The sequence below is a fragment of the Muscardinus avellanarius genome, assembly GCF_963383645.1.
Source record: "Muscardinus avellanarius genome assembly, chromosome: 2".
In the NCBI taxonomy this organism is placed as follows: Eukaryota; Metazoa; Chordata; class Mammalia; order Rodentia; family Gliridae; genus Muscardinus; species Muscardinus avellanarius.
Genome location: NC_137787.1, coordinates 4,938,631 through 4,966,496, shown reverse-complemented (window position 1 = coordinate 4,966,496; position 27,866 = coordinate 4,938,631). Strand labels below are relative to the sequence as shown.

Sequence of the window (27,866 nt, the reverse complement as noted above, 5' to 3'; positions counted from 1 at the left end):
TCACTTATGTTATTTTTGAGGAAGGAAATGAATGCCTCAAGTAGGGTGTCCTGAAATTTGTTTGGCAATGTCTTCATTTGCGACATTAAGGTTCCCACGCTGTGCCGTGCTTGGCCTCCGCGCCTCCTCCACGGGTGGCTTCCTCAGACCCCCTCAAAGTCTGGACTGAGTCACCAATGATGGGTTAGTAGCCAGCACACACGGGAGTTTATCTACCCACACTGCTTTTTTCCCCCTCAAGATGGATTTCCCAAAGCTTCAGTAGATATCTCTAAAGATATTTACTGCTGGCGGGTGAAATGGGGTGCGCAGCTGAGCCATTAGAAGGACTCCAGACCCAGAAGAAAAATCTGCTTTCTTGGGATAACTTCAGCAGCGGCAGAGGTCAAGGTCAGCCTGGTGGCGTGCTCAAGTCCACGAGGGCCTTTGCTTTTGGGTGGCCATAGAGCCTGCGGGGATGGGATAAACAGCCCACAGGAGGCAGCTGTCTTCAGCTCTAAGCTTGATAAGTTGTGCAGTATGTTTATTTCAGTTTTTAGCCCTTTGTTTTGGCACTGGGGATTGAAGCCAGGGGTGTTTTACCTCTGCTCTGCACCCTCAGCTCTTTTATTTTCTGTTTTGAAGCAGGGTCTCACTAAATGGCCAAGGCTGGCCTCAAAATTGCCATCCTCTTGTCTCAGCCTCCAAAGTACTAGATTATATGGGTATTCTGTCACACTCAGCAGCTTCTTTTTCTTTTTTCTTTTTATTTTATTTATTTATTTTTGCGGAACTGGGGCTGGAGCCCAGGGGCATCCTACCTCTGAGCTACACCCAGCCTTAGTTTTTAGTTTTTATTTTAAAAGAGGGTCTTACTAAGTTGTGGATGGCCTCACTAAAGTAGCTGAAGCTGGTCTTGAACCTGCGATCCTCCTGTCTCAGCCTCCAAGTACTGGGATTACAAGCGTGCTCCACCACGCCCGGCAAGCTTCTAACTTTTTTAAACTAGTAGGGATACACATATTTTTTTTGTGAGCTGCTAGAGTGTGGTGTGTTTGTAACTTACCAGCATGAGGCTGTAGTCTGTGATTCTAACCTCTTCTTATAATGTCCACTATGGGTTTTTTTTTTTTTTAATTTTGGGGGGTTTGAATCTTGGTATCTTATGGGACATCAATCCTCAGGGTTTTTGTTTGTATCTTTGTTTGGTTTTGTTTTTGTTTTTGTCAATGAAGGGTATTTTCTTAGGGTGGAGTAAGCCAGTATGTGGGGTGGAGAAGAAAGGGCTTGGAGTTTACGGTCTGAAGAGTCACTCTCCGAGTTTATCCCCAGCTGGCCTGACGGACCTCAGGTCACGTCCGTTTAGGACTAGGCATGAGCTTCTGCACATGGGCAGTCTCTGCTCCTTCCTCAGCCTCGGCAGGAGCAGAGAGCTGCTGACAATGGTGTGACCTGGTTAGTGGAAGGAGAGCAGGGTGTTCTCCCTGAGCCCTTGAGGAGGAGGGCGAGGACCCCAGTGTTCCCTGGGAGAGAAGGATGAGCTGGCTACTGTCCTCTGGTCATATGGTCCCAGCATCTTGTTAACGATGGATCTGCAAGACATCCCTCGGGCGAAAAGCAGGCGTACAATTGAGTGGTTCCAGTAAATAAAGTCCTACAACAGGCAAAACTAAATGACGGTGAAAAAGCCCAAGAGGGGTCACCAAGGAGGGGGAGTGGGGATTACCCAGGAGCGTAGGGATCTGGCTAGAGGCGTGGGACATTATAGCAGCTTGGGTTACATGACATCTGTCCAGATTCGTGGAATGGTGCAACTAAGATTTTTGCATTTCATAGTGTGTCTGTTTAAAAATGAAAAAAAAAAAAAGCTTTAAACAGTTAACAAGGTCTGGTTAACTCTGTTGATGCTGAAAAGCATCAGAATGAGGTGAATGGATGTTACCATGCACATAAAAGCATCTAAGATGAGACAGACGGACGGACAGATGGATGGATGGATGGACGGACAGATGGATGGATGGATGGATGGATGGATGGATGGATGGATGGATGGATGGATGGATGGACGGACGGACGGACGGATGGACGGACGGACGGATGGATGGATGGACGGACGGATGGATGGCTACGTGCTAGTGTAAGGAGAGGAACATGTCTCCAGTATACACCTGGGAAGAGCTGTGGTGAGATTCACTGTCTGCTTCTGATGTGTGTTTTAAAATGTGCATTATGGACATTGAGGGGGGCAAAGCAATTGTATTTGCACTTAAAATGTCACCGCAGGTATCCTAGAGTAAGTTGGTCCCATAAACTTAATTTAACGTGAAGTCCTTCTCACAGACAGAAGTGTACGGTATTATTAGGAGCCACTGTTTCTTGTTTTTAAAATGATTTTTCTAGAATTAAAAAGCATATGTGATTCTTGAAAGAATTTCAGTGTTTAGTGGAAACTGCCTTATCCCAGGAGGAACTTGTTTGACTTCCTCACGACGGCCCAGTCATAGTCGATTACAGATCCCAAATCAATCGGTCTTCTCTGCTGAGCTCTAATTAACACTTAAACATTATTAGTCACAAATGGGGAATCTTGATCGGAGATGACCTCAGGTATTCTAAATGTAAATAAAATTAGATTTAGATCCCTTCTAATTACCTGAGGTGCTGTGAGTAATTGCAGTGGCAATTGATAAACCTCATTTCTTATTAGGGGAGGGATAAGAAAAGAAACGGACTAAAAGTTTCCCTCCACTCTAGACTTAACTCTTCTGTAGCCACGGTCTCTGCAAAAGAATAATTTGCACTTTGATGTTCATTACACAGAATTTCACGCCATTTATTTTATGGGGCAGTCTTATTTGCCATGTGTCTTGTAACTTCAATGGCCCCCACAGGTTAAGCCTCCCCGAGGACTGGTCCATGTTAGGAACTGCGGGTTTCAGGGCCAGGTTGCTGGCTACATAGTAATGAACCCTGGGAAGGCTGAGTGCGGTCCGTGTTGTCACCTCATTCCTCTTCCTAACTGCATCACGATGCACCTGTCATCCACCTGTGGGTCCCCACCACGCCCTCCAGAGCCTCCCGCGCACAAGGCACCCGGAGCAGAGCAGTCGCCTCAGGACCTGGCCCAGGCATCCCCCCCCCCCCACACTTTGAGCAGAAAATGTCTTTTTTATGGAGAGTGTTGTAAGGATAATTATTTCTGGAAATAGGGAAACAGCTTCAGCTGTGCTAGATAAGCCCATTTGTCTTGGAAGGTAAAAGCTCTCTGAGGCAGGACGTGCTTGTGACAGATGCGGAGATTAGAGAAGTTTCCAGCAGGCTCTTCCCCGGCTAACGTGTACACAGTAAAACTGGGAGTAAAGGAGAACGGATAGGCCTGGTCCTGCCGGTATGAATCAAAGCGCACTGTTGTTTCATAAAGGAAGCCTGGCTCAGCACCTGATCCCGTCCCCAGGTTCCCGAGGTCGGCACCTCTGTTCTTGGCCTTTTCTCTTGTTTAGGGCCCTGGACTTCTCCTCCTGATCTGACATTGATTTTCTCTTCTGAGTTTCTCTGAAATCTTGGGCAACTCCTCTAGTTTGAATGTTCAGCATAATCACTTTATTACTTTATTGTTTTATGGGTTTTTTTTTTCTCTTTTCATGTTTGAAAAGGCTGCTGCGTAACCCTTCCCCGTCTTTATCGTATATTTTATTTCTTTGATAGCGTACCTTCTCTGCGTTTATTTTAGTTTTCCTTTTTTTCATTTTACTAATAAACTGTATGCGTATATTTCATAACCAGTAATTTGGCCCTTAAAAATTAGTAGATGGGAACTGTCAGCCAGGTGGTGCAGGGAGGGGGAGCGGTCTTGCCCTGCAAATTGAAGAATCATTGGTGAGCTTTGGGGATGTCAGGAATGTTTCTGCTCCGGAATCCGCAGCCTCCTCTTGGAGACAGCTTGATGAGTTGAGGAGAGGTGACAGGCTCATTTTCCCCCTCTTTGTTTAAGCCATTTATCTTTTAGATTCTTGCCTGCCATCTAAATTGTATTGCCAATTTATTGGGATATTCACGTGCCTCGGCTGAGAAGGCGCTGATTTGCATCCAACTTGAGAGTGAGAGAAAGTTAATCACCTCCCAGCCTTCTGAGCAGATTTGTACCTGTTTTAATTTTAGCGTTTGAAATGGTATGTGTTTTTTCCTTAGTGTCCGCCTGCCTTCGTCTCTCTGTTCACCTGCAGTAAGAATAGAGGAGACCTGGTCCCTGAGGCTTTGCTCTCTGGAAGGGCTTTAGGTTTTGCATGTCATTCTACTTTTTTTTTCTTTTCTTTTTTTCTTTCTTTTCAGTATCAGGGATGGAACCCAGGGACATTGTACCTCCAAGCTACACCCCCAGCCATATATATATATATATATATTTTTTTTTTTTTTTTAGTATGTTTGTTTTTGTTTTTGGGGTGCTGGGGATGGAACCCATGGTCATTGTACCTCCGAGCTATACCCCCAGCCCTATTTTTTAGTCTTTTATTTTTGAAACAGGATCTCACTGAGTTGCAAAGGGCCTCACTAAGTAGCTGAGGCTGTCATCCTCAGGCCTCAGCCTCCCAAATGCTACATTTTGCATTAAGTTGTGCTATCTGCTTTAAACCCTGCCTGCTTGTTTATTGGTATAGTTAAGTGGATTAATTAATAGTGAATGCTAGCTGGATGCTGAGTGAAATGATGCCCAGCCTTCTAACCAAGGACCAGATGGAGACGAGGAAAGCCCGCTGCTCCTGAGCAGGTGAGCTGCAAGGAGAAGCCCCTTGTTCCCTAAGCCCTAGGAAGCGCCCGGAGTTCCAGCCCATAGCAGGAGAGCGCGCCTCCCCAGGGCGGTGTGCTGGGCCCCTGGGCTTCAGTCCCAGCATGCCATTTGTGTCTCTACTTGCTTTCTCTTCCCAACCTTTGCAGACATCTCTGCTTATTTACTTACTTGGTACTGGAGATTGAACCCAGGGGCATTCTACCTCTGAGCTACAACCCCCCGCCCTTTGTATCATTAGTATTTCTTTTTTCAAATTTGAAACAGGGTCTCACGAAGTTGCTGAGGTTGGCCTTGAGTCCGCAATCCTCCTGTCTCAGCCTCCCAAATACTGGGATGACTTGGCTGTCTTCTGCCAACATATGTGAGTTCTGCATACCACGCATGTGCTGAGGGAGCCACGCCTGTTTGGGTCTTGGCACCTCGGTGGTCCCCGCTCCCATGACTCCGCACGCTGGTGCTGCGGGCGGTGGGGCCGGCCTGGGGCAGGTGGCCCTGGCCTGCTCCCGGTGCTCAGCAGTGCCTCCTCACTTCTCCCTGACCCTGGTGGAGAGCGGGGCTCCCAGGGCCGCCGCCTCCCGTGCTGCGTCTGAAGCCATGCGTGCCAACTTTGCGTGCCAACTTCCCAGGTCGTTAAAGTCGTCTTCATCACGCACAAGCTCTCCCGCGCCACAGCAGTGCCTTCCACGCGTCCATCCGAACATGCCCCGCTCTGTCCGATTCCTCAGGCCTTTGTGTTCCTCATTGCTCAGGTCTCCCCTCCTGCACCTCTTCCTCCTTGTTTCTTGTGGCTGCCTGTCTGTCTGCCTTCCTCTTCCTCTTTCTTTTTGTGGGGCCAAGGGTCAAAGCCAGAGCCTCGCACGCACTAGGCCAGCACCCCCGCGGAGCCATGCCACGTTACCCCTTTAGGGATCCCCCGGGGTGGTCAGGCATCCGTGTACCAGGTGGGGAATGTGGCGCCCAATCCATGTACCAGTGCCGGGAATGTGGTGCCCAGTCCTGTCCAGGCTAAGATAGACAAGGACGGCTCCCTGGGACCTTAGTAAAGTAAGTCAGAGTGTTGTGTGGACTCTCCACAGGGTGCTCTGACAGAGCTGGAGGTGCACTTCACATTCCGGTGGTCAGCTGGCGTGTCTCTGTGGCTCTGCTGGCCAGCGTGTCTCGGTTCCATGCCCTCTCCTGTCCAGCAGGTCTGCTGGCACATGCCAGCTGCCCAGCGATGTAGTGAAGGGATCAGTGAGGGATGTGGGGGATTCGCATGCTATGGGAAGTGAAGCCGCCCTAGTGTGCTGAACACAGCGGCGGCAGCTCACTTGGCTGCGGGGTTTAGCTTGATTCTGTGTGAGTGCGGACCAAGGGCACGGCCAGGGGCATTCTGGGACCAAGGGCACGGCCAGGGGCATTCTGGGACCAAGGGCGCGGCCAGGAGCATTCTGGGGCCAAGGGCATGGCCTGTGGCATTCTGGGACCAGCCTTGCTGACAGCAAGGCTGAGATATAGGGCTCCATTTGGGGCATCCTTTGGAATGGAGCTCTGCCTGGACAAAAATACTCCTTATCCCTAAAGACGGCAGAAGACCTGGAAGAGCTCCGACTTTCCACGGGGGGAGAATGAAGACAATATAGCCCGTTAGGGGCCTGCGCGTGAGCCAGGAGGGCATGGCGGGCGCCTCTGGCACGGGTGGGAAGGAGGTTGTGTGGCCCTGAGTGAGGTGCTGAGGGCGGGCGTGGGGATGGGGTGAGGAAGGGCGAGATCCGGCAGCGTCTTGGCTGTGTGGCGGCATGTCCAGAACTGACCATGTGGTGGGGGGTCCTACAGGTCAGGGACAGACCAGGGCCCAAGATGGCCCTTGGGAGAGACCCCAGAGGTTTTTGTTTTTTTTTTTTTTTTGTAGTGGGCCTTCTACCTCCAAGCTACATTCTCCGCGCCCCTGCCTCCCCCCCCCCCACTCTCTCTTTGTGGTACCCAGGGGCATTCTACCTCCGAGCTTCACCCCCAGCCCTATTTTTTTTTTCTTTATTTTGAAACAGGATCTCACTGAGTTGCAAAGGGCCTCACTAAGTAGCTGAGGCTGGCTGCGAACTATGATCCTCCCGTCTCAGCCTCCCAAATGCTGGGATTACAAGCATGCGCCACCACACCTGGCCCTATTTTTTATTTTTTTATTCTGAACAGAGTCCCAATAAGTTGCAGAGGACCACACTAAGTAGCTGAGGCTGGCTGCGAACTGCAATCCTTCTGTCTCAGCCTTCCAAGTACTGGGGTTACAAGCGTGCGCCACCACACCTATCCCTAGAGGGTATTGGTTGGGACAAATGCCCCCATTGGGGCCAGTGCCGAGCAAAGCCTAGTGGTACCTGCAGAAGCCCCCACACAGCTCACCTGGCCTGGACAGCCAGCGCAGGCGGTCCTGAGTTGAAGGATGCTGACGCTTGCTCTTCAGAAGAGCGAGTGTTGGCCGTCCTCCTGGGGCTGGACATGGATCCTGTGTCCTGCCCAGCCCGGAGCCTCAGCGGGCCCTTGGCATCACGGTTCCTGCTGCCCACTGGCCAGTGCCTGGGGCAGCTATGGGAGCCAGGCATCCCCACTTTGCAGCCTAACTTCGGGATTAAATTTTAACAACTATTATGTTTTGAAGCCTTATTATGAAAGACGGGGTGTGCGTTCCTCACAGCACGAGTCTATATCTCCCTTGTCACAAATAATAACTTCATATCAGAATTGGATACACATATTAAAAATGTCAACTAGACCATATTTATTTCAATGTGAGGTTTTAAGGTTTTTTTTTATTAATACTTTATGTTCTTTAATTTTTTCTCTGAAATGAAAAGGGAAATTCAGCAGCCTTGGTAACAGTAGAAATCTCCCCTCCTTGTGAAATTCCAGCATGCATGCCAGCAGCCTTGACTTTGCCCCGTCCTGAAGGTAACTGTTTATTACAGTCGGCATTTAAATCCCCCGATTAATAGGAGCAATTAAACAATAGCTTCATTTCCAGCAAATTAACAACCCTAATAGGTAATTGCGACATAAATGAAGATAAATTTGTTTTAATACAACGAGATAAAAAGAATACAGACAAGAACTGAATCTCAGATTAAGAATTCAGAGCTCATTACTCCAGAAAAAACTTGAAAGCTTGTTCCGAAGAAATTAAAGCTTGTCTTTTTAACCGTGGCCTGTCTTGGATCAGAGCATTGGTTTTAAAATATACAATGGAAACGAGGCAGCAGTGGGGTGGTGGCCTGGGAGGCACCAGACCCTTGGTTTGATCCCCAGCACCACAGAAATAAGAAGGAAAGTTTGTACGCATGGTCATATTCTACGCATCAGTACATGGGGTAAATTGTCGAAGGATTACCTCCTATGATAAGCTGGTGGTTGGGGCACCAGGATCTAGAGGAAGTTGCGTTTTGGGCAGCACCTCCTGGTAGGTTTGTACTGCCAAGAAACCAGAAAGCCAAGGTGTGGAGGAGCATTTCCCTTTTTTTTTTTAGATCCTGGGGATGGAGCCAGGTGCATTCCACCTCAGAGCTACACGCCCAGCCCTATTTTATAGTCTTTTTAATTTTGAAACAGGGTCTCTCACAGAGTTCCACATGGCCTCTCTTAGTAGCTGAGGCTGTCCGAGAACTGAGAACCGTGATCCTCCTGTCTCCGCCTCCTGAATGCTGCGATCACGTATGTGCACCACCACACCTGGCTGAGCATTCCCTTTTTACACACCCCTAATGTGATTTTGTGATGTGTTCAAGTTGTGGGATGCCCTGACTACTGTCTTAGCCTTTGTTCTCCTTTGGGGACCTCCTCTGATGGCTGGCAGTTTGTTTTGTTGAAGCGAGGGTGTGATTGGGTCACACCTATCTGGAGATCAGTAAACATGGTGTCCCTGTGAGGGGTGGTTTGAAAGGGGACTTACTTGACTCTGTCTGAGAGAAGAGCCAATTTTATTTACATATATATATATATATATATATATATATATATATATATATTATATTTGTGGGACTGGTCATTCTACCACTGAGCCACACCCCCAGCCCAATGTTTATTTTTTCCTTTTTTTGGGGGGGTGGTACTGGGGTTTCCTGGAAACCCTTCTACCTCCAGGCTACACTCCCAGACCTATTTTATACTTTTAAATTTGGAAACAGGGTCACTTAATCCAGCGAGGCTGGCTTCGAACTTGCACGATCCTCCTGGCTCTGCCTCCCAGGAGCGGGGATTACAAGTGTGCGCCACCAACGCCCGGCTAATTTTTACTTTGAAACAGGGTCTCATTAAGTGGCGGAGGGCCTCACTAAGTATCTGAGGCTGGCTGCGAGCCTGCAATCCTCCTGTCTCAGCCTCCCAAGTACTGGGATGACAAGCGTGCGCCACCACGCCTGGCGCAAGAGTCGATTTTAAAGGTGGCGGCATGGGAAAGATGGAAGCCTGTTCTAGAACAAGAATGATGGGTTTCGTCTTGGGGGTCACCATGCGCACGGGAAGATCCCCTGTTTGTTATTTAAACTGCTGGAGTTTTTCTAAAATAATGGTAGACTATCAGTAGCTGGAGGTAGGAGTTCCCAAGCCCTGGGGGTGGGCTCCAGGGTCCAGCCTCCCGTTCCACCCTCCCGTGTTTCTAGTGTGTGGGCAGAGAGAAGCCCTGAATCTTCTCAGCTGGTGTCTGTCCAAGGCACGAGCCTGTCGTCTATCCTAGAGTGGACTTCGATCGCCTTAAGGATAACGACCTTCCTTGGTACTCATTTCTGCACGTCAGATCTTTGAAGATGGGTCCCAGTCACCCTCTGTAGCTTCTCCTCCTTCTGCTTTGCCCTACCTGGACACCCTGTCTCCACTGTCAGTTCACTACCACCCTTCATCAGCGTTTGTGGGCGCCTGCAGAACTGAAGATGCATATAGCACTTCCGTCATAGTCCGGGGTCCGTGGGTCTGGCCCACTGTCTTGGGCCATGAGCCCAGTCTGTTTTGCAGTGGGCAGCACAGTACAGCAGGGCCCACGGGGGTGTAGGTGCCAGGCCCTGGGCCCCGGCTCACTGAGTGTCATGAAGGTGTACTGGAGCCTATCAACCTGAGACCTTCCAGAACGCCTGTGACCTCCACCTCGTCTCTCCTGCCCTCCCTTCCCTCCCTCCTTTCTTCCCTCCCTCTTTCCTTTCCATGGTACTGGGGGTTGAACCCAGGGGTGCTGTACCTCGTAACTATACCTCCAGGCCTATTTTATTTTTATGTATTTATTTATTTATTATTATTATTTATTTTATTTTATTTCATTTTTGGTGCTACTGGGGATGGAACCCTTCTACCTCTGGGCCACACTCCCATACCTATTTTATATTTTATTTGGAAACAAGGTGAACCTGCGCAATCCTCCTGTCTCCTCCACCTCCCAAGAGCGGAGATTACAAGCGTGCACCACCACGCCCGGCTATTTTTAATTTTGAAACAGGGTCTCACTGTGTTGGTGAGTGCCTTGCTAAGTTGCTGAGGTTGACCTCTAACCTGCAGCCCTCTGTCTCAGCCTCCCAAGTTGCTGCGATTACAAGATGTGTGCCACCACACCTTGCCCCCCCCCCCCGCCCTAATTTGAATTAGAGTTTTCTGGCATGGCACCCTCTGTGCTCAAAACACAGCCGCCACCCACGAAAGCAGGCCCAGGAGGCGGCGGGTTTGACTCGCCGGCATCAGAAGCTCTGAAGTGGGCCACGCACGCCTCTGACGCCGACTGACTTGGCGATTTTCGTGGTGAGGAAAATTCCATTTCGTGTTTCTCTTTGCTCCGCAGTCTCACATTCAGAACTTCACATAATTTGGTAATTAATTTCTTCTTAATTAATAAGCCTGTTTAATGATCACTCTGCTGTAATTCAAAACTGAGCGGAGACATTAGGGGGTCTTCTATTTGTTCCTGGAAGATTTGCAGTCCTCAGCGGTTCTCGTCATTCGTGGGCGTTGTCCAGGTGAGGCCCCTGGTTCTCCTGGGAGAGCCGTGCAGGGACAGGCGACCTGTGGGTCAGGCGCCAGGCAGCAAGCCAAGTGTGCACGGACTCCCGGCCTCATAAACTGTGCCTTTAAAATATTTTGATGGAGGACAACTACTGCCGACTCTCATGGCCGTTGATTCTTATAAATGGGCCTGTTATAAACGTGTAGAATACTATCTTATTAGACCTATCATTTAAAAAATTATAATTATTATGTCATTTTAAAATTTTTATTTATCTTGCTAATTAATTACTTGTTATTAATATTGATTATTAAAATTAAATTAAGATAATAAATTAAACTTTTAAATTATTAAATTGTTAAAATAATAGTAGTAATTATTATTATGTGGTACTGAGCATTGAACTTGGAGATATTTTACCTCTGAACCATACCCTACCCCTTTTTATTTTGTTTTTTTGTTCGTTTGTTGTTGTTTTTTGTGTGGTACTGAGGGTAGAACCCAGGGGCTTTTCTATCTCCGGGCTATAATCCCAGACTTATACTTTATTTGGAAACAGGGTGTCACTAAGTTGCTGAGAGCCTCATTAAGTAGCGGAGGCTGGGTTTGAACCTGTGTCATCCTCCTGTCTCGGCCTCCCAAGCACTAGGATTATAAGCTTGCGCCACTACAGCTGGCTGGCCCTTTTTATTTTGAAACAAAATTCACAAAGTTGCTGAGGCAGTCCTTGAACTTGTGGTCTTCTTGTTCCAGCTTCCTAAGTCCTGGGGTTACAGATGTGTTCCACCATGCCCAGAGACTTGTCACTTAATTCCCATCAAGTAGTGTTTATGCAGGCTTGCACCTCAAAGGTTCCTGCTCTCCTTTTGCCTAAATATTACTTAATAGGGCTCTGCTCCTACGATTTTGGACGCAGGCTGAGAGTCGTCTTGTCTTGCTGGAATTCGCTGTGCGGGACCATAGCGCCCTGACTCGTTAGCGTAGCGGGGCCGGCGGGAATGGACTGGGGCCTGGTCTCACCCTGTTAGACCCCTCAGACGTTGGCTGGCCGTGTGAGCTGCCACGTGAACCTGTACATTCTCTTCTTTGTCCCGGAAAACAAAATAAAGTAATGCTTCTCAGCACTCTATCTGGAATTTTAAAGTAAGAAACGATGATACTACTCCATCCTTCTGTTTCTGAACATGACAAAAGATTTAACAGACTCAACATCAAAACATCATTCCAAGTTCAGCGGCCCTTGGCCCCAGGACCATCGAAACCTCTCCATCTGGGATGCCCCGAATTTTGTCGTTTTGGAGGAAGGAGAAAAAGAATTCAGGGGTGCAGTTAGTAATCCATTGTGCCCCCCCCCCCATTCCTGAGTTAGAAATTGAGGAACCAAGCCAGTCATGGTGGCGCACGCTTACAATCCAGTACTTGGGAGAATGAGACAGGAGGATTGCAGGTTTGCGGCCAGTCTCCTCTACCTAGTGAGGCTTTCCACAACTTAATGAGACCGTTTCAAAATAAAGAATGAAGCCGGGCGTGGTGGTGCACACTCGTAATCCCTGTGCTTGGAAGGCTGAGACAGGAGGATCGCACAGGTTCGAAGCCAACCTCAGCTACTTAGGCTCTCAGCAACTTAAGTGAGACCCTGTTTCCAAATAAAAATAAAATAGCTCTGGGAGTATAGCCCGGAGGTAGAAAGCCCCTGGGTTCCACCCCCAGTACTACCAAAGAAAAGAATGAAAAAATAGGGGTGGAGGTGTAACCTGGAGGTTATAATGCCCCTGGGCTCCATCTTCTAATAAAAACAAAATAGAGGAGTTGGTAATTGAGACGTGAGGAGGCCAGGCTTGATAGTGTGGACACCGCTGAAGGAGCTGCAGGGGTGGCTGTGGCTCTGGGTCACAGTTCTCCAAGGCAGGAAGGATGCAGGCGTATGGTTCACTCGTCTCCAGCAGCTGTCAAGCTGTCGAGCTGTCGGCGTTCAGGTTGCCACTAAGGAGGCCGGGCGTGTTGGTGCACGCTTGTCATCCCAGTGCTTGGGAGGCTGAGACGGAAGGATCGCGTCCACCTGATCCCCGGGCTGGGGTTATGATCAATCGTAGGGCCATGCAGGTGACAGCCAGAGCCCAGTCCTGTTGCTGTCCTTACTGTGGCATTTTGTTTGTTTGTTTGTTTGTTTGTTTGTTTGTTTGTATCTGCAAAGTAGAGCTCGGGAGCAAAATAGAAGCAGCCCGCCCTGCCACCCTGAGATGTGTGTGGCCACAGGGCCGTGAGAGGCCGGTCACCTGCCCTACGGGGCAGAGGGCTTTCCTGTACGGGAGATTCAGAAAGTCTGCAGAAGTGGAAACTGGTGGTCAGGACGTAGTGGAGCTGCCTCAGTCTCCTTTTTCCCGCAAATTAAAGGTGCCCTTTAACCTCCTGTTCAGTGGAAAACCTTAAGCATTTTGGAGACAGTAAATAAACAGCTCATTTTTTAAGTTCTTAAACTTCTTTTTAATTGAACAGAAATACATGCATGAGAGTATATTTGGGCTTAAAAATATCACTGTGTTGTCCCCAGGCCAAGGAGGGGCCGTTTTCCATCCGGAGGGGCCCTCGTCCCTCCTCAGGCACTGGCCGCCATCCTCCTGGAGGTGGCCGCCGTCTGACCCAGCATCGCGGAGACGCTGAAATCAGTGGTGTGGCGGTCAGGAACACTGCCTCAGGTGCAGGCGCCGGCGCTCCCGGGGCACCTTCAAAGTCCAGCCCATCACCCGAGCTTGAGAAAATGCCAGATGTTCCCGAAGAAGCTTTGAGATTCTCCTAAGTTCGTGTGATTGCGTTTTCCGTATGCACACATTTACGTGACAGACATTTCCTTCCACATGTAAACTGTGGAACACGTTCATGCGTTGAGTGGCCAAATGCAGGTAAAACTCATAGGGTTGCAAGAGTCGCCCCGAGCAGAGTCTGGGTGATATTCATGCCTGCTGATTTTAGATGTTGTGCATACCAAGAGCACTTGGTGACTGGGCGACAAGGAATGGCGCCCCGTGTCCCCAGGCTGTTCTTGGAGTTATGGCAGGAGAGGGGATCCTGCACTAGCACAGATCAGCTGGCTCGCTGGCGGCCCCTGCAGACGCGCTCAGACCTTTGCAGCTGTGCAGACAGGGCAGGAGCCGAGCAGGACACCCTTCACCACCATCTCCTGACCTTGTCCTCTCCCTCCTCACGTCAGATACTTCTTGGTCTTCATTAAATAAGTCTCAAAACCGGGCGTGGTGGCGCACGCTTGTGATCCCCGCGCTTGGGAGGCGGAGACAAGAGGATCGCGCAGGTTCGAAGCCAGCCGCGGTGGCTTAAGAGACCCTGTTTCCCAAATAAAAAAGTATAAAAATGGGTCTGGGAGTGTAACGCAGAGGTAGAAGGGTTTCCAGGAACCCCAGAACCACCACCAATAATGATGATGATGATGATGACGCCGACACCGGTATTAGACGCTGTGACTTGGGTGTTTTGTAATCTGAGTGGGAGAGCAGTCGTTAAAGGGACAGGCACATTGTAGTACTCAGCACATGTTTGCCCAGCGACGTTGGTTGTAAGGACAGTGCTCTTTACCCCTGGCCTCCCGTGCCTTTTGCCGCGGAGGAGGAGCAGCAGCACATTCATTTGCGTTTGGAGCCTGGTGAAGCCAGGGTGTTAGTAACACACGGACCTTAGGAAGTTTCTCGAATGTCTCCTTCACAGGAGAAACGTTGATAGAAAACACCCACAGAGCGCTGGAAGCTGTGTCCTCGGTCGGTGCTGACGTTTGCACATTCCCTGTGGTTTTTATTTTTTTATTTTATTTTTGGTGGTACTGGGGTTGGAACCCAGGGCCTTTTCTACCTCTGGGCTATACTTCCAGACCTATTTTATATTTTATTTGGAAACAGGGTCTCACTAAGTTGCTGAGGGCCTCACTCAGTAGCTGAGGCTGGCTTCGAACCTGTGTGATCCTCCTGTCTCAGGATCCCAAGCGCTGGGATTAGGAGCATGCCCCCCACACCCAGCTCCCTGTGATTTTAGTGGTTTGCGTTAGTGTGGGATCCAGCTGAATGGTAGCTCTGAGCTGGGAGAAAAATTAAAACTGCAGTGTAGTTGATACCAAAAGCCCCTTTTGCCGGTGATAACCGAGAGCCCCTTTTGCCGGTGATAACCGAGAGCCCCTTTTTGCTGGATTTCAAAAGAGGAAGATATCAGCCATCGCTCAGGCGACCACGGCTGCAGGTCCACTCCTTTTGGCCTTTGGGATTTCAGTACACTGCCATTAAACATGTTCTGTAGCTGTTGGAATCTGACCTGAGATGATATTTTTGAGTTCATTCCATGATTTAAAAAATATTCTAATGTCTCTTCAAAGACCCCCACCCCCGATCAATACGCCAATGGTTTTGAAATGACAGAGTGCCGCGATATTCCTCTGTAATTTAAACATGATTAGCTGATGAAGGTTATGATCAATATCCCGCGGGAAGATAAATTAATTGATAGCATCCTTTCAGGATGCTAAGAGTCCTATTGGAGGTGGGATGTAACTAATGAAGCTTCGTCTCCATCTCTGGGAGCCATTTTTACACATCACACTTTCACTCCGTCATGCTTATCCTCTCATTCATTTCCATGAGAACCCCGAGCTGTGGACAAACCCGTTTCTTATTAAAACTGTGTTCATTTGGAAAAAGAATGATCTGTGACCTCGGTGCGTGCAGCCCCCTCCAGGCCGGGGCGTCCCTTCACACGGGCACCTTCGGAAGCAGTAACGACCACGGAAAGGCGAGGACTAGCCCTGAGCAGCTGCTCCCCACAGAGACATCCACCCCAATAAAGAGAAGGCCTGGTTTTTCTCCTACAGTGACACCTATTGGTGTAGGAAGAGTTTTCTAATCCTTGACTTCCTTTCCAATTAAACTAAATATGCTTTATCAGCCAGCCTATTTGCCAAGAGAAGTTATGGTTGGTTGAATTTAGATGGGTATTGATTAAGATAAACTTCCAGCGTATGTGGTAATATATTTAAATAAAAAAGGGGGAAGGGGTCTTGGTATAATTACTTGTGCTGGAGTATATTTCTATACCATAGCTCATAGACTTAAGAGAAATTCTCTCTCTCTCTCTCACTCTCACTCTCTCTCTCTTTGTGGTACTGAGAATGGAACCCAGAGGCATTCTACCTCCCAGCTACACCCCCAGCCCTATTTTTAATGTTTTATTTTGAAACAGGGTCTCACTAAATTGCAGAGGGCCTCACTAAGCAGCTGAGGCTATCTGTCAACCTGCGATCCTCCTGTCTCAGCCTCCCAAGTACTGGGATTACATGCATGCGCCACCATGTCTGGCACTTAAGAGAAATTCTTCAGGCAATGCAAAAGATAATTTCTGTCATTCGAAGGGGTTTGGCTAAATCTCCCTGGCCTACTTAGGATCATGGGTGCTCCAAGCAACAGGAAACCATCATTTTTGGGGGCTGACCTACCTGAGGCAGGTGTGCTTTTTGTCACTGGTTTGAGCCCTCTGAGGTGCTCAGTGTGGGCAGCTGGGCCCTCTGGACGGTGGTCGGCCCCTTCTGCGTCCCGCGTCACCAAGCGTGGCTTCCATTCCCCACGCCACCCAATGGTCCAGGATGGCTGCTGTGGCCGCACACGCATCTGTGCGTCCCGGCAGATGTTGGTAAAAGACAGAGGAAGAAACAGGCAGCGGGCGACCCACCCTCCAGGAAGGTTCCAGAAGGCCGACCCAGGGGCCGCCTGCTCCCCAGGGGCCAGAGCTTGCCTGCGCGGCCGCGGTTACTCAGAAGGGGAGGAAGTGCTGGGAAACGACGTTTATTCCGGAGGCGAGGTGGAAGCAGGGCCCGGCAGACCCCAGGGGTCACCAGTGCCTTGGCCATGTGCCTCTGGTTTGGGGACCGGCCTCATGTGATGGCTTTTGTCTCTGTCCGTTAGTTGCCCAGAAGATCGTGGCTACACGCAAGAAGCAGCAGCTGTCCATCGGCCCCTGCAAGTCCCTGCCCAACTCTCCAAGCCACTCCTCCGTCTGCTCCGCACAGGTGTCCGCCGTGCACATAAGCCAGGTACGTCAGGCCGCGGGAGGAGCCAGGCAAGGGCACCTTAGAACCAAGGCGAGCGTGCCGGCGGCTCACAGCCGGCGGGATTTCACTTCTTCAGCGTGTTTGTGGTTGACCTAGGTAGCACTGCCTTCAGAAGCCGCTGTGGCCAAGCTGCATTTATGGGACTCATTCTGGTTTTTGTTTGTTTTGATTTGTTTTTTTTTTTGCAGCACTGGGAATGGAACCCAGGGGCACTCTACCTCCAAGCTACATCCCCAGCCCTATATTTTATACTTTATTTGAAACAGGGTCTCACTGAGTTCCAAAGGGCCTCACTAAGCAGTAGCTGAGACTAGCCCCGAACTGTGATCCTCCTGTCTCAGCCTCCCAAATGCTGGGGTTACAAGTGTGCACCACCACGCCCAGCCCCAGCCCTATCTCTATTCTTTATTTTGAAACAAGGTCTCACTGAGTTGCAAAGGGCCTCATCACTAAATAACTAAGGCTGTTGGCGAACCATGATCCTCCCGTCTCAGCCTCCCAAATGCTGGGATTACAAGTGTGCGCCACCACACCCGACGGGACTCATTTCCTACCGTCTGCACGCTGCCCATGCCAGGAGGCACCCTGGCACGGGGGCCGTGTGGGGCGTGTGCCACCCTCTCTGCTGTTGGTTTCCATCACCCCCCCTGCCAGGAGGCTGGACAGCTGTGAGTCCTAAGCGCTGGCCGGTCCCACTCTATGTTGAAATTTGGTAGCGGTGTTCTGTTGTGATTAACATCTCCCTCGGGCCCTATAGAAGCTGCCATTTTCCATAACAACATTTTGCTAAATTATTTACTTGGAAACCAGTAATATCACTGTTGCTTTGATGAGCCCACCGGAAGCCCGTCGAGGACGCACTGGCCTCGCGGTGCCCATGCTGGTCGGTGGCAGCCGTTCCCGCACCAGGGTGCTTCTGTGGCTGTGTCGTCAGGGCGCAGGGAGGGGGTGGGTGTCAGGCCCGCAGGTGGCCTAGAAAGTCAGCGACTGCGTGGCCGCCGGGCCCGGGAAGGTGCGGTCACCCGTGTCAGCAGTGAAGGCTCTGGCGTCCTCACCATCTACGAGTCTTGAAGCGTTTCCCAAAAGCACTCCGATTTTCAAAGTACCATTTTCAAAATGTCAGTTGTGGCTCTGCTGGGCAAACCAGGCCCCTTCACGCTAGAGCAGCTCGAAAACCATGCAGTGCGCTTCATGTAAACGAGCCCTTCGTTCTTCAGAGGAAAAGGAAACCGATCGTGTGTGTGTGTGTGTGTGTGTGTGTGTGTGTGTGTGTACACACGAATTGATTTATATATGTAATTTTTGGGGGTATTGGAGATTAAACTCAGGGGGCTTCTACCTCTGAGCTACACCCCTCAGCCCTTTTTATTTTGATACAGAGTCTTGCTAAGTTGCCATGGCTGACCTTGAACTTGCGAATCTCCTGCCTCAGCATCCCAAGTACTGGGATTTTGGGTGTAATAATTATATGCTAATGTTTAGTAATGTTCAAATTAGATGATGGGGACCCCCCCCCCGCCACACCTTTGGACTGGGGATTGAAACCAGGGGCATTCTACCTCTGAGCTACACCTCCAACCCTATGTTTTGTACTTTATTTTGAAACAGGGTCTCACTGAGTTGCAAAGGCCCTCACTAAGTAGTAGCTGAGGCTGGCCTCAAACTCTGGTCCTCCTGTCTCAGCCTCCCAAATTCTGGGATTACAAGCATGCGACACCATGCCTGGCCTTCTATTTTATTCTTGAAATAGGATCTCATAAAGTTTCTCTGCCTGGCCTCAAACTTGGAATCTTGCTATCTCAGCCTCCCAAGTACTGATATTATAGGCCTGGGCCATCATGCCTGGCTGTAGATTTTAATTTTATTTTGGCAGTACTAGGGATTGATTCCAAGGGCATGCTACCTCTGAACTATATCCCCAGCACTATTTTATTTTTTTATTTGGAAACAGGGTCTCTCTAAGTTGCTGAGGCTGGCTTTGAATCTACGATCCTCTTAGCTCAGCCTCTCGAGTCCTGGGATTACAGCCATGTGGCACCACATCCCGTTTAGAGACTTCTTTTTTTTTCTTAGGTCACTTTTCTTAGACAAAACACCTCCATGAGACAGTGCGGCATTCTAGAGTGAGACTGTGTGTACTCATTAGCAACAGAACTGGCAAAGGCAGAGAGGCGCTCCCCCCGGCCCCACACGGGCCTGGCTCTTCCGTGCAGTTTGCTGGCTGTGACTCCACCTGGGTGTGGGAGCGTACCATTAATAAACGCTTGGTTTGAATCATTACAGACAAGTAATGGCGGTGGGAGTTTGAGCGACTATTCCTCTTCCGTTCCATCGACGCCGAGCACCAGCCAGAAGGAACTGCGGATCGACGTCCCTCCCACTGCCAACACCCCGACGCCCGTCCGGAAGCAGTCCAAGCGCAGGTCCAACCTCTTCACCGTGAGTGTCAGCCTGGGGAGGAACCCGAGCCCGGTGCCCAGGACTCTCAGCTCATTAGCACGCTTGCCAGATGGTTCAGGGATGTTCATGGAATCCAGATTAATTAAGGAGAACAGCGTTGGTTTCTGTGGAAGTTTTAAGGGAATCTTGAGAAGCCCAGGCATAGACGCTGAGTGTGGGGAAGTGACGGTGTGTGGGCCAGAGGGGAAGTGTGAGGGGTTTGCTCGTGGCTTTATGGCTTCCAGGTAAGACCTGTCGTATCAGATAGAGAGACGGCACAAGTCTGCCGAAGTTCCCCAGCGCGTCACCTGACCCTTCAGATGGGAGACGTGAGCCCGTGCATTCCCCATGTGCTGGCCCTGAGGACTTCCCTGCGCAGGTGGAGGGGGATCGCTGGCTAAAAGAGGGTCATCTGAAAGCATTGTGAAAGTAGAGGTCAGGAATCTGGGCTCAGACTTAAAATCTGCGGATGAGGCTCCCCCAACATGTGTAGTTTTTAAGAGAGCTCCCTGAGCAATTGCGATACAGAAAACCCTGAACTGCAGAAGAAGAATACTTCTCTGTCCCTTCCCTTACACACAGCAGACCTCACCAATCAATCACAGCAGGCTTTGGAGTTGAGCCCAGAATGCCAGGGCAAGCTGTGGACTTGCCTCCCTGGACTAGCTTCATGTACCACCCACTTTAAAGCAGTGCTTCTCAGCCCAAGGACATTGGCAACTTGTGGGAATACTTGGGGTTGTCGGTGTAAGGGAGCAGGGTGTGTGGTGAGGTACTGCAGGCACCTCGTCATGGTGGCAGCCGAGGAGCAACCTACAGGGCCCAGGCGGGTTCCTGCCGCAGAGAACCGCGCAGCCCCGGTGCCAGCGTGCCCTGTCTTAAACCATTTCATCTCTCCTTCTGATTACTGCTGACGTAGACACAAAGAAATTTAATACTGGAGCTAGAGGAGGACCCCCAGGGGCAGCTGGGAGTCCATTGCCCACCTGCCTCCTGAATTCCAAGATGGCGTCTCGAAGCCCTGGGTGCCGCAGAAGCCCCATCTGTTTCCAGCCATGCTGCTGACAGTCTGCAGGTCCATCACGCCTGTCGAGGTCTGCTGATGACAGCGTTCCGCTCCTGCCTCGCTCCCTTCTCCAGAATAGTCAGACCGCCCAGGCCCAGACCCTGGCCTCCACTGGGGACAGCTGGTTGACCCTAGATAAGTGATACCTCTCTAAGGTGGGAACAGGAGCCGCTCACAGTGGGGCTGCAGGGAAGACTCCGGAAGGGCAGAAGGGCCCTAGCAACCTCGCTTTCCGTATTCCACACCACGTAGCAGCACAGACATGATCTCGGATGGTGTTAAGTGAAGTGGCGTCTGAGGCAGTTGCTGCCACCCCTGGTAGGAGTGGCGGGGGAGTGCACCCAGCCTCTAGCACCTGCCCAGGCCATGGTGCTGCTCACTGTGGCTTCCAGTCTGTGGGAGGAATAAAAGCCAGGAACTGTTATGTAAGGAGCTGTTATTTAAGGCTATTTAAGCCAACGTGGTGGTGCACGCCTGTAATCCCAGTTCTTGGGAGGCTGAGCCAGGAGGAGCGCAAGGTCAGGGCCAGCCTCAGCAACTTAGTGAGGCCAGCTGCAACCTAGTGAGGCCTTTCTCAAAATAAAAAAATAAAATAGGGCTAATAGGTCTTTGGGGTGTAGGTAAGATATACCACGTCCCTGGGTTCAATTCCCAGTACTATTTAAAAAAAAAAAAGAAAAGGAAGAAGGAGAAGTAGAAGAAGAGGAGGAGGAGGATAAGGAGGAGGAGCAGGAAGAGGAGGAGGAGGAGGAGGAGGAGGAGGAGGAGGAGGAGGAAGAGGAGGAGGAGAAAACTATTCTAGAAGGAGATCACCAGTACACTGTCCACATCCCCACCCTTGAACAAGACAACAGTTCGAGTTGAACGACCTGAGCTGCAATGTGCCAGAATGGTCTCCTGGGCTCTGCTCATCACGACGGACGGCCCTGGTGGTCTACAGAGAAGAATACTTGAAGGCAGGAAGGTCAAACTGATAGCTTGGTTGCTGTTTGCTTAACATCTGCTCCCTATGAAGCCTGGTTTTGCTCAGTGCCTCAGAGGAAGGACACATCTCCAGAGGCAGCTGCAGTTGAGAGAAAGTGGTCTAGAGTGAGGAGCCTTGGGCTCTGCACACCAAGTGCAGAGGGGAGCACTGCAGAAGGGCCGCTTCCTGCTGATTCCCGCTGCGTGAGCGGACGCACACGCACGTGCTCATGCACACCTTCGAGGGGGTCGGGTACGGGCTAGGAAGGGCAGCTGCAGGAGCCGATGAAAGCTCATCATTGATTATGTCATTGTTAGCGATGGTCTGGCTCTGAATCCAAACATCTATCGGGGTTCTCCTCCTCTTTGGTGCCAGAAAACAATTAGAGAGTAAACCATTTTAGAAACTGAATCCAGCCAGCTGTTACTAACAGGAACCCAAACACAGACATGAGGTGACGGAAGAGCCTTTTGCTGGTAGTGGCTTTGGGCCCCGTCGGTACCGGGTTTGCCGTTGAAGAGAATGATGGTGGTTGGTGGTGGTGTGTAAAGTGTGCCGAGTATTTTTGAGTGGAAGACCGTGGCACTATTAACTCCACTAGATGTCAGTGTCCTCCAAGGAACAGGAGCAAGCCAAATTAATTCTGAAATCCCAGCAATTAAGAAACTAATGTCTTATTGTTACCGGCTTGCTCCTCTTCCTAAATATGTGAAATCCCATAGATGCTTCATCTCTGGTGATCGCTCGTAATTATCTGCTTAAATTGGCAAACTGTGTATTTATTTAAAAGTATCTAGCAGGAAGACAGATTTGCCATCTGCAAGCCATGTTAGTCAACAAAAACTCCTGCAGCCTGGGATTGTAATGGCGAATTGAAGGGGTACCATGTTCATTTTTTATTGGAGCATTATAAAAAGGCCATAGTTAATTAAGTAGTACACACATCATTTTTCAAATACTACTCTTACATATTTTATTAAGTAGACCTATAATATACCGCTCTGGTCTAACATTTCCTACTCCCATTTTATATATATATACACACACACACACACACACACACACACACACACACACACACATATATGATGTATATACATTTTTAATATATATACATACATACATATATATGATGTATATACATTTTTAATGAAATAAATCATATGTATAGTACCTTATATGAAATGCTCCAGACTTAAAATCTAATCATTCTAATAGCAGCAAAACATGTGTTATCATCTCAGTAGGAATTACACATTTATTAGTTAAAAAAAAAAATCTTACTCTGCTTCTTTGAAAAATCACTGTTTTGAGAAAAGAGACATTTCTAACAGATTTTTTTAATCCCTGATTCTATAACATGCGTTCTGAAAACAATTAGTTTTGTAACCTCAATTTGCATGTGGTTGAAATAGCTCACTGAAGAATATGTCCAAACACAGAGGAATAGGAACACTCGTCAGACGCCATTCCTGCTGCTGCGAGGAATCAGTAAGACCGGGCCGCAGCGGAGCCGCCCGGCCTCCCTCCCAGGCGGGGCCTCACGGGGCTGTGGCCGCATTATCCGCATCCACGTTCTAAGCCGCACGCACCTGGCTCTCACGTCACGTCGCTTTGCCTGTTTTTAAGCTTTTTAACAACGGTGTCATTTCCATGCCAGTTTTAACAGCGTGCCCTGTGGTACCCATGGCATTACGGCACAGCTAAGCCCACCACTCCTCAGAGATTGCAAAACCTCAAACAGCTCCCAGAAACTCATTTGTAAAAATAAGACGGCACAATTCATAACATAAATAGAATGTTTCCGAGGGGCGAGTTGTGTGTGTGTAGGGAAGGAGAGCCCGGTGCCTGGGAGCCTGGGCATCGTGAGCCCTTCCTCGGCAGGTTTGTGTTAGACAGGGAAGGCTCTGGGCTGCGATGCTGGGCCCGCCGCACAGGTGTGGATGGGCATGTCCCTTCCCGGCCTCCTTCCCCACGTGGGGGGAAGTTCCTGAGGGAGCAGGGGCAGCTAGATTGCCTTCACCTGCGTGCCTCTGTATCCGGTGTCCATGGAGGCTGCGGGGCTCTCCCCTGGTTAGGTCCAGATCTCCTGAGACAGGAGCGGTTCGCTCTGGTTGCGTTTCTAGGCGCGTTTCGCTGCAGCGGACAGTCCCTCCCGACGCGCACTGGCCACCAGGGCTGCCTGCAGCCGATGATTCCCGAGCTTTCGGCAGTAACGGGAAGCTATGCGGTTAGTGAGGCGGCTTTGGGGTTTGTAGGAGAGTGAGGCGACTCACTGAGGATTTATCTGGGCTGCGGTGGTTTATGCCCAGTGAATTTATTTGAGATGAGTTCTCAGATTTCCATTTTCTTCTTACAGCCTTCGTAGACAGAGCCATCGTGGGGCCAAGACGCGGCCAACCCTTCTGCCTAACCGCTTGGTTTTTTCTCGGGATTCTAGTTTCCGGACTCTTCCCACCAGCATGTTACAGTTGCTGGGAAGTTTTTATCTAGTTTTGGTTCGTTTTGCAGAGGCTCAGTCTCATCCACGTGGGTGTGCGCACAAATTCTTCACAGTTTTTATTCCAAGCTGTTTACAGCAACATGCTTGGCCGTTTCCCATGGAATCTGGAATTCTGCTCTGAGCACAGAGTAACTGTGGGGACAGATGCGCTGCCCTGAGGAAGATGTTAATTTTTTTAACTGTTTGTTTTGCTAATTATTCTGGTTAACAGAGAGTAATTAAGATGGATTTCCAGATTTAGAAATTTAGAATTCACAAACCCCCCCCAAATACTGTTAATTAAAACATTTCTAAACGCTATCGTCGCAAGCTTTAAAACTTATTTTACAGCTAGAAACTCAAGTGGTAGCTTTCCCGTGAATCGAGTTGTGGGAGAGACTTTAAGGCTGTTCTGTAGCTCTTACTGTACATTATTAATTTGAGAATTAATTAAAGAGAAAAGGAAGCCCCCAAACCGTAGCTAGAATCCGTGATGAGGAATTGATAAATACCTCTAATTCCCTCCTGGCCCAGAGGGATAAGCCGTATGTTTTATTCTCTTCTGCAACTTGCTATTGGTTGCTTGGGCGTCTCCCTACCATCTCATTCAAGACTTTTCCCATCCGAAAGAAGAAGTGTGCACAGTGCCTGCACACAGTGGGTGTGCAGTAAAACGCTTGCCCTGCGATCAGCTAAAACACACGTTTTCTACCGCACACCTGCTCAGGAAGAGACCGCCCCTTGAGGCGCTCGAGCTGGTTGACGTCATGGCCGCCCTTTCCCGTCCTCTTCCTCCGCTGTGGCTGCAGCCTCTCCGGGGACCCCCGGCCCGCCGCGCCGGCCGCGCGTGTTCTGTCATCTCTGTGTCATCAACGTTCCCCTCTGAGCATTGTTTTACGATGCCAGCTGCTCCGGCCCACGTCCCTCTGAAGCTCGATCCCATTAGGTGTCCGCGGCAGCCCTGGACACCAAGCCTCTCCATTTCATATATCATCCCGGATTTGAAAAGCACATGAAAATGTTTCTCCATTTTCAATATTGCGTGAGTAATGTTCCCATTGAAAAGTAATGGAGTGAAGTTGTCACTTGTCAGCATAGTTATTAAGGAGGACGAGTCTCAGATCTTTCTCTCATAATAAAATAAATCTGTCAGAAAATCATTGCGCTCACCCTTCCTCGTGCCGTCAGAGGATGGAGACTGGGGCTGTGACGTCGACGGCGCTGCCCAAGGCGAGGTGTGGCTCGGGCCGTGGCTTCCTGGGTGCCACCCTCCCCGCCAACCACGGGCTCCTCCCCGCCCTCAACCTCCGTCCAAGATAATATGCTCCAGAACTTGGCGACAAACGGAGCTGCTCGCCGCTCCCGAATACTGACATTTTGTCAAAAGGAGATGATGTTCAGTCCCCCCCACCGTATTGTTTTTTCCTGGCATGGTCCATGAGTTTAACTTTGAAATCGCTGTTTTCCACCCATCCGGAAGCAATAGAAGGAACCGTTACCCGCACCTCGGTGCTCATCGAGAGCACACCGTTAAATTGCTCAGCTGACTAGTTAATAGAATTTTTTAAATCACTCAGACATTAATTAAATATGTACGTTTATGGAGCTGGCTTTCCAAATAAGCAGCGAGGAACCCCTTTCTCCTCGGCTGTATTACCCACGGCTTTGGAATGCGTTTTCTTGTTGGGCGTTACTTCCCTCGATGGTCCATTGGTTTCTAGTAATTGAATTTTGAACTCTTTTAAAAAAGAATTAAAAGATAATTTTGTAGAGGAAAAGTCGGGAGGAAAGTTTAGAAATTTGTCTTTAGAATGATGAGTCAGTGCAGATGAACCGCCTGCGGGTCTGCTCTTGTGTGTGTGAGAGAGAGAAAGACACACACACACACACTCTCTCTCTCTCTCTCTCTCTCTCTCTCTCTCTCTCTCTCTCTCTCTCTCTCTCTCTCTCTCTCTCACGCACACACGGGACCTGGTTTCTAATCCTGTCGTCGGAAAGCCTGCAGATTCGGGGAAAGCTGTGAGCCGTGGCCTTTTACCCAAATGCTAACTTTGCTTTGCTTTGCAGTCGCGGAAAGGGAGCGACCCAGACAAAGAGAAGAAAGGCCTGGAGAGCCGGGCGGACAGCATCGGGAGCGGCCGTGCCATCCCAATTAAACAGGTACGCGGCGTCCCCTCCCCGGCCGCCCTGCGCTGGAGACACACCTCGGCTCGGCCGGCCAGAGCATGCTGGCCGGGGCGCCAGGATTTGTTTGATGTGGGTGTTGATGAATGCAGAAGCCACTCACTTGACATCAATTAGAAGAGGTTCCTGCGAGTATTAAAATGGGATCATTAGAATAAGAAGGGGAACGTGGCAATATATCTAATGAAGTGCAGTGTGCCCGCCTGCATATGGAGTGTGTTCCCAGGCAGGGCTGGCTTCAAAGGCTGCCTTTGTAGCGCGGCTTTGATTGGGCTGCTGGCCGCCAGGCGACAGGGGTAAATCAGATCGCTGTACAAGAGCCCCTTGTGATCACAGGCAGAGCCCGACGTGGCCCTAATTTGCTCTCGCAGACGGACATCTGAACACTGTTTCAGGCTGGTCCGTAACCACGAGGCAATTAGTTGTGATAATCCTAGTCGGCACGTCAGCTGTGCGCTCTTGTCTGTGATTTGCTAATGAAGGGATTGTAACTTTGATTAGGTTCAGTTTCATTTAGACCTTATTATATAAAGGAACATTTACAGCTGTAATGTGGGGCCTTAATTAAACTTCCTCATTACACAACAGGACTTGAATTCAAGCATTTGTTTGGGCCTGTGTTGCTAGCCTGAAATAGGTTTCCATTAGCCCAGAAACTGGATCCTAAATTACTTTACGTCTCGAGTAGAAAGCACTGGAATTTCACGTGACGTGTTTTGCTGCTTTATTTTCCAAGGAGAATAAGAATAAAGAGTTCAGCCCGGCTCCGTGGCTTCGGAAATGTCATCTTTTGGTTTGTTAAAGAGAGCCAAGTGATTTAGTGTGTTTCTCTTGAGGTTAAAACCAAAACGTCTGTGGACAGGCTAATGACTGCTTCCAGTGGACGCTGCGGCCGTCCATGCCTGTGGTTCGTCTCACCTTGCAGCCTCCTCATCAGCAGTGGGCAGCTGGTTACCCTTGAGAAAGGGGCAGAGTCTTTCTGCAGATAGCAGTCGGAGCGTTTCACTCCACGAGGGGCTGGACAACTTCAGCGTGAAATCGTGGGAGAGGCAGTGGTTACGTAGGGCTACCTCCTCGGCTCCACTCAGGTGAGACCAGAGGAGGGAGCCCGCAGGGTCTCCTTGGACGCTCAGAGCTATCGCAGACCCACCTTGCTAGCTGCAGAACCCAGCCAGGCCGGGACCTCCTGCCTCCTGCCTCCCTGCCCCAGGTTCTGCCCACGCCCGCTAGGCCGGGAGAGGAGGGCCTGGAGCTGGTAACCATGGCTGTGCTTCAGAACACACATTCAGGTACCAGGTGGCAACCGTGTGAATCAGTACCCGCACCTTTACAAGTTCTGTTCCTTGCATATATTGAAAAGCAAAACAATCCTAGGACCTGGGAGGCCAAGGCAGGAGGATTGCAAGTTCGAGGCCAGCCTCAGCAACTTAGACCCTAATTCACAATAAAAGGGCTGGGGGTGTAGCTCAGTGTAGAGTGCCCCTAGGTTCAATCCCCAGTACCACGGAAAACAAAAATAACAAGAAAGGGTTCGTTGGTCCATGCACAGTTATTCTTTTCTGCTTCCTTGTGGCTAGGCTAATTCTCTATATAAGGTCATTTTAATATAAGATTTTTCTGCTGTGGGTGTTAGAATGATAAAAGTCATTTAACTAGTTCTTTTGCATCTGTAGCGCCGGCACTGCACCGTGACCTTGGGGAGATGACCTTGCTTACCAATCTCCTCAGCACATGGGCAACATTTTCACCGACGTTGCTCTGTCCGCGGTGCGGTTGGTGTGGGCGGGCACTCTCACTGGCCCGGCCACGGCCTCTCTGCAGGCAGGATGGGCCCCGGTGCCCGGGGAGCCTTTGCCCGTCTGTGGAGGAGAGCCATATCCAGCCGAAGCTTCTGTGACGTGTGCATATGTTTGTAGAAC

The 27,866-nt window shown here is 49.9% G+C and overlaps 1 protein-coding gene across 2 annotated transcripts in view; it reads left to right on the top strand.

Annotated features, from left to right (window-relative positions):
* AGAP1 (ArfGAP with GTPase domain, ankyrin repeat and PH domain 1) overlaps positions 1-27,866 on the top strand; it is a gene marked incomplete at both ends in the record, with an annotated part of 517,572 nt that overhangs the window by 230,152 nt on the left and 259,554 nt on the right. For both annotated transcript variants that reach the window (XM_080719974.1, XM_080719973.1), the window contains 3 exons: positions 16,667-16,794; positions 19,096-19,251; positions 25,831-25,923. In XM_080719974.1, the coding sequence (XP_080576100.1) occupies positions 16,667-16,794; positions 19,096-19,251; positions 25,831-25,923 (377 nt within the window). The remainder of the gene's footprint in view (positions 1-16,666; positions 16,795-19,095; positions 19,252-25,830; positions 25,924-27,866) is intronic.